Below are 4,990 nucleotides of genomic sequence, written 5' to 3' on the forward strand. Positions count from 1 at the left end.
CACTAATATGTGTTGATAAGGCCCTCATTTCAACTCCTTTTTGCTCTCAGTGCAGTTAAAGAAAGCCTGCAAACAAGTGTCTCAAATTTAACTATGGCGAGCAGTAAACGCAAAATGTTCTCCATTGATGATAAAATGGGCATAGTCAGAAAAATTGAAAATGGATGTAATCAAGCTGATATTTGCAGGGAATATAAACTATCCAAATCTACAGTTCGTAACATATGGAAAAGTAGGCAATTAACAACTTCTGCTCATGAAAAAAATTTAAATGGCAGAAAAAAGTTGAGAAAAGCAGATCACAAGGATATTGAAGAAGCATTACTGAAGTGGTTCAGCATTCAAAGAAGCCGCAATCTTCCAGTATCTGGACAAATGTCGATGAATTTGCTAAGCGATTTTATGAGATTACTTTTATGTGCTCGAATGGCAGGTTAGACAAGTTTAAAAAGTGAACTAACAGAAATTCAGGAAAAATTATCTGAGAGTCGGGAAATGTTTCCATATCTGATGTTGAGGACTGCTGAACAGCTAAAAATTATTATTATTTTTTTTTTTTTGGTACGCAGGACGAAGAGTAATAAAGAATAAGAAATTTTTTGCTACTACATAATATTTTTCAGTCATTTATTTGAAAAGCGTGTAATAAAAGGGAGAAATTTGGGAACCATTAGTTAAATTGCCCGCATAACGGATATAGTGAACTCCCGATTATAGTGAACCAAAATTTTGGTCCCTTGAAGGTTCACTATAGCGGGGTTTGACTGTAGTAGTTTTGAAGAAAAAATAGAGCAATAAAGCAATGTAATCCTGATTTAAATTTAATACAAAATTTAGGTGAGATAATAAAAACTAAATTTATCACAATATGGTATACAGTTTTGAAAAAAAAATTTATCAATTAAATATTGTAAGGAGGGTGCAAAATTAATACCAACATTACAAAAGTGAATACTTAAACAAATTTAAGTAGTTAGTAAACTTTTAACGAACAGGTAAAATTAGTCTACTAGAAAAACAATGTGAGTTTATGACAGAAGCAATAATTGAGATTCTATTAGATATGTCATATTAAAAATTAATATATATACATATATATTAAAATATGAATTAATAAAATTTTTTATGACTATCATACCTCTCCATGAAATATAACAATGTGGAAGAAAGTATCCATCAAAAGAATGCGATCTGGTTGTATACTGCTGGTATCCAATAGCACAGGCTAAAAATAAAACAGAATTTTAGGTTCTATTAAAAATGCAAATGCTTCTTTTTAATACAATTTTTACAAATTATTTAAAATTTAGTAAGCACTATTCTTACATCAACATAGAAAAAAAAACAAGATTAGCTATTGCTAACAAAGATACTTTTAATGTCATAATGAAGTAGAAATTTTTATAGCGAAAAAAAAAATACAAGTCTTGATAAACATAAGAATGATTATCTCAAAAATTGTTTTAAGATTAGTCTTTCTTGAATGCATACTCAATTATTAGTAAACCTATTTATTGTTTATTACTTCTTGAATCTGAAGCCGTTTCAGAACTTTAACCATTGATAGATGCTTAAATCTTCTTTAATTAATAATAAGACAGTTCTCCAATGGATTACGGCCATCCAGGGAAATGAGATGGCCGATTTCCTGGCAAAAAAGGCCTCTCTCTTCCAGAGTTGTAATTCCAGACTCTTTCCGCGAAGAGCTCAAAAATCTCAATTCCAATAAACCATAGCTTAAACAGATTCTCAATGTCCCTCAGTGGTCTCGGAAGAAATCTGTCACCATGTATTGTCTGATAACTGAACACGATTGCCTGAATAATCATCTACATCACATCAATGCGGTTCCTGATCCTATTTGCACCTTGTGTGATCTCCACGATTAGATGGACTGGTCTCACCTGTTTAAGAGGCCCTGTTCTTCGTTGGACATCAATCTGAGAACACTACTGGATTGGTCACTTTCATTTATAGATTTATTGTTTTTTTTTTTTAAATATTAAATTGTCTTAATGTGCCATTGGAAATAAAATTAAAAAAAACTTCCTGAATCTAAGATGGGAATAAATCCACCAATTTTAGAAAATTGTTCTAAAAACTGAAAATTGGTTAACGAGATGATGTGATGATTAGATCAAAAGTTATTCCAGAAGGTCCATTTCTTAGTTTGTGCACTGTACATATTTGAAATGATTCAACGATTTAATGTTTATAATCAACTCACTTCTGGTGGTCCATTAAAGGAATATGCATAAACTATTGGTTGAATCATTATCAATGAATTTGTCAAATCTTCTTTCAGCAACATGTGCCTAGGAAGAAATTTCACAGTTTCATTTTTAAAATAAAAACATTTAGTAGAATAACAGAAACATATAAATTCAGAAGCTTTGATAAAGTAAATATTAGTTTGTTAAATTGAAATTTATAAAATGATAGATTTCTTTCAATTTGATTTAACTTTAGCATCTTATAAAAAAAATTAATAAATAAATACTATATTCAATCACAGAAAAGAATTAACGTTAGAAAAGAATTAATCTTGATATGGACAAGTGGTGTAAATTAAATTGTTAAATAAAATTTGAAGTAAACTTTAATCTCAATCAGGAGCATAACCAAAAAGAGCATACAAGGGCCATAACGATTTGCTAAACTGAAAAACATTCTTGAAATTTTAGCAAGTATAGTTTTTACAGAATTTTTGAATTATGTTTTCTTTTTAAAGGCAAATTACATATCTAATAAGCAGTAAAAATAACTTCTCATACTGTGACGAAGGTTTAACAAAACACTTTCAAGTTGTACACATTTTTCTTATTATTATAATTTTTTTGAAGTAACAAATGTTTATCGCATTAAATATAAATAAACATTAATAAATTTGTTACATATTTACAACCCTCTGTGCTTATCAGAAGTATTTCAAAATGGCAAAATAAACTTGAAAAAATAAAGACAGTTTTATATTGCAATCATATTAACTTTTAAGAAAAAAATCATTTTCAAACTACGTGCGAAGTCGAGCACTTTGCGTTAGAGCAGTTTAACAAGGACCCTATAGTGCACCCCTGGTCCCTACAAAGGCTGATCAAAGTGATCACCCACCCGCTTACTAACTACAGCCAGTGATGCTTGACTTCAATGTTTTATTGGGAACAGTATCTTAACAATCTGTCTATAGTGGGACTGCCATAAACAAAATAAATAGGTGAATGCCTTTTTAATTCATATGGCTCATATTATATAGTTACACTGATCAATTTTAGTTCCCTAGCTTTAGCATGGAAAATGAGAAAAGCTTTTGTATTAAATGTTAATCTTACATGAAATTAAATTTATTTAATACATTGTATTTCACCCAGGGTTGGCAAGTTTTTGACACATGACGGTTTTTACCGTCATGTCAAAAACCCATAGTTTTGGTAAAACTGTATTTTCATTTGAGTTAAACTGCTTTTAATTTAAAATTAATTCATTTTTGGGCAATAAAATTAGAAAAAAAGTTGTTAAAAAATATTGAAGAACAGATTCTTGCATTTTCCCAACATGAATATATCAAAACATACTATTTGAAGTAAAATACTATGATACTGAAAAAAAATTTCAACATTTCCAAGCATCATTTTGTTTGGCATATTACATTACTGAAGAATGTCAAGATTGATTACTTAAAATTTTGCTATGAGAAACACATGTACACATAAAAAGAAAGCCTCATAAAATAAACTTTTCTTATCAATTTTGCTTTCAATATTTTACACAGAAATGATACATGAAAAAGCATGGGAAATCCTTTTAGAGTTTCAATATTTCTGTATGAATGTATATCCTTCTATAAGAATACATGTATATAGTTGCAAAATCAATAGCAATCATTTACAACATTCATTTATAAAGGCAATTATGTGAAAATAATATATTGTCCGCTATATGCCATAAATTAAAAAAAACAGTAGGTTTTTGACAGTTTTTACCGGTAAAAACACGGTTTTTACCACTGTCATGTCAAAAACCAGTTTTTGACGGCAAAAACCCAACCCTGATTTCACCAAAATAACTTTCTATAATATTATTAAGTGATCTCATATAGATAAACATTTTTTTCAGGGACAATTACATTTCTAACAGATAACTAAACCTGGACAGTTAATACATATTTCAATAAGTACCTAGACTTTGTGAAGAAATAAACTCCAGTTGTGCAACTCACAAATATTTTCGATCCTGAATTAAAACTATGCTTCAGTGAATGAATGTATTTAAAGTTTGAGCTTGGAAGTTTTTCTTAATTTTTGTTCAACAAGTTTTAAAAAAATTGGAATAATTAAGAATTTTTAGGTTTGAAAAAAAAAATATTAATTAAAATTCATGAAATTCACAAAAACCAATCTTCTTACCTGTAATAAGATGTTTCATCCGGACTATTGTTAAATACTTGCAAGAACTGAGACCTTCTTAGATGGAACATAAACTGAGGATAGAGGGAGAAATTCTCAGAGAAACGGAAAGATGCAGGATCGTCTTTGTTGAATTCTCCAAACTTTTGACACTATAAAAGTTTTATGGAGAAAAAAAAAGAGTTACAACAAAGGCACAATAAAAAAAACTATTGATTGTAGTTAAACTTCAGCAATATGTAGGCTGTATTCTTTATATATGTTACCGTTAAAGTACATAATGCAGTTATTTCATAGAATACCTAGTTATTCCATGAAATAACTGATCATGTCCGTTAAAGTGTGTAATATGTTATTAATTTGACACTTTAACTAGTTATTCTATGAAATAACTAGGTATTCTACAAATTAACTAATGAGAGACAGTTAAAGTGTAAAATAAACAATTTATCTAAAATGAAATAACTAGGTATTCTATAAATAAACTAATGATAGACAATTAAAATGAAAAAGAAGCAATTTATCTAATTTATGCAGCGTATAAATGGTATTTATGGAAACGTACCATAAAATCACATTGCTTCTGT

The 4,990-nt window shown here is 28.9% G+C and overlaps 1 protein-coding gene across 1 annotated transcript in view; it reads right to left on the reverse strand.

Moving 5' to 3' along the window:
* Window positions 1-4,990, reverse strand: part of LOC107456261 (transport protein Sec23) — a gene marked incomplete in the record, with an annotated part of 30,534 nt that overhangs the window by 6,864 nt on the left and 18,680 nt on the right. Inside the window, 3 exon segments of the mRNA XM_071178305.1 lie at window positions 1,139-1,225; window positions 2,228-2,315; window positions 4,404-4,555. Coding sequence (XP_071034406.1) covers window positions 1,139-1,225; window positions 2,228-2,315; window positions 4,404-4,555 — 327 coding nt within the window.

This window comes from Parasteatoda tepidariorum, chromosome 3 (assembly GCF_043381705.1).
Source record: "Parasteatoda tepidariorum isolate YZ-2023 chromosome 3, CAS_Ptep_4.0, whole genome shotgun sequence".
In the NCBI taxonomy this organism is placed as follows: Eukaryota; Metazoa; Arthropoda; class Arachnida; order Araneae; family Theridiidae; genus Parasteatoda; species Parasteatoda tepidariorum.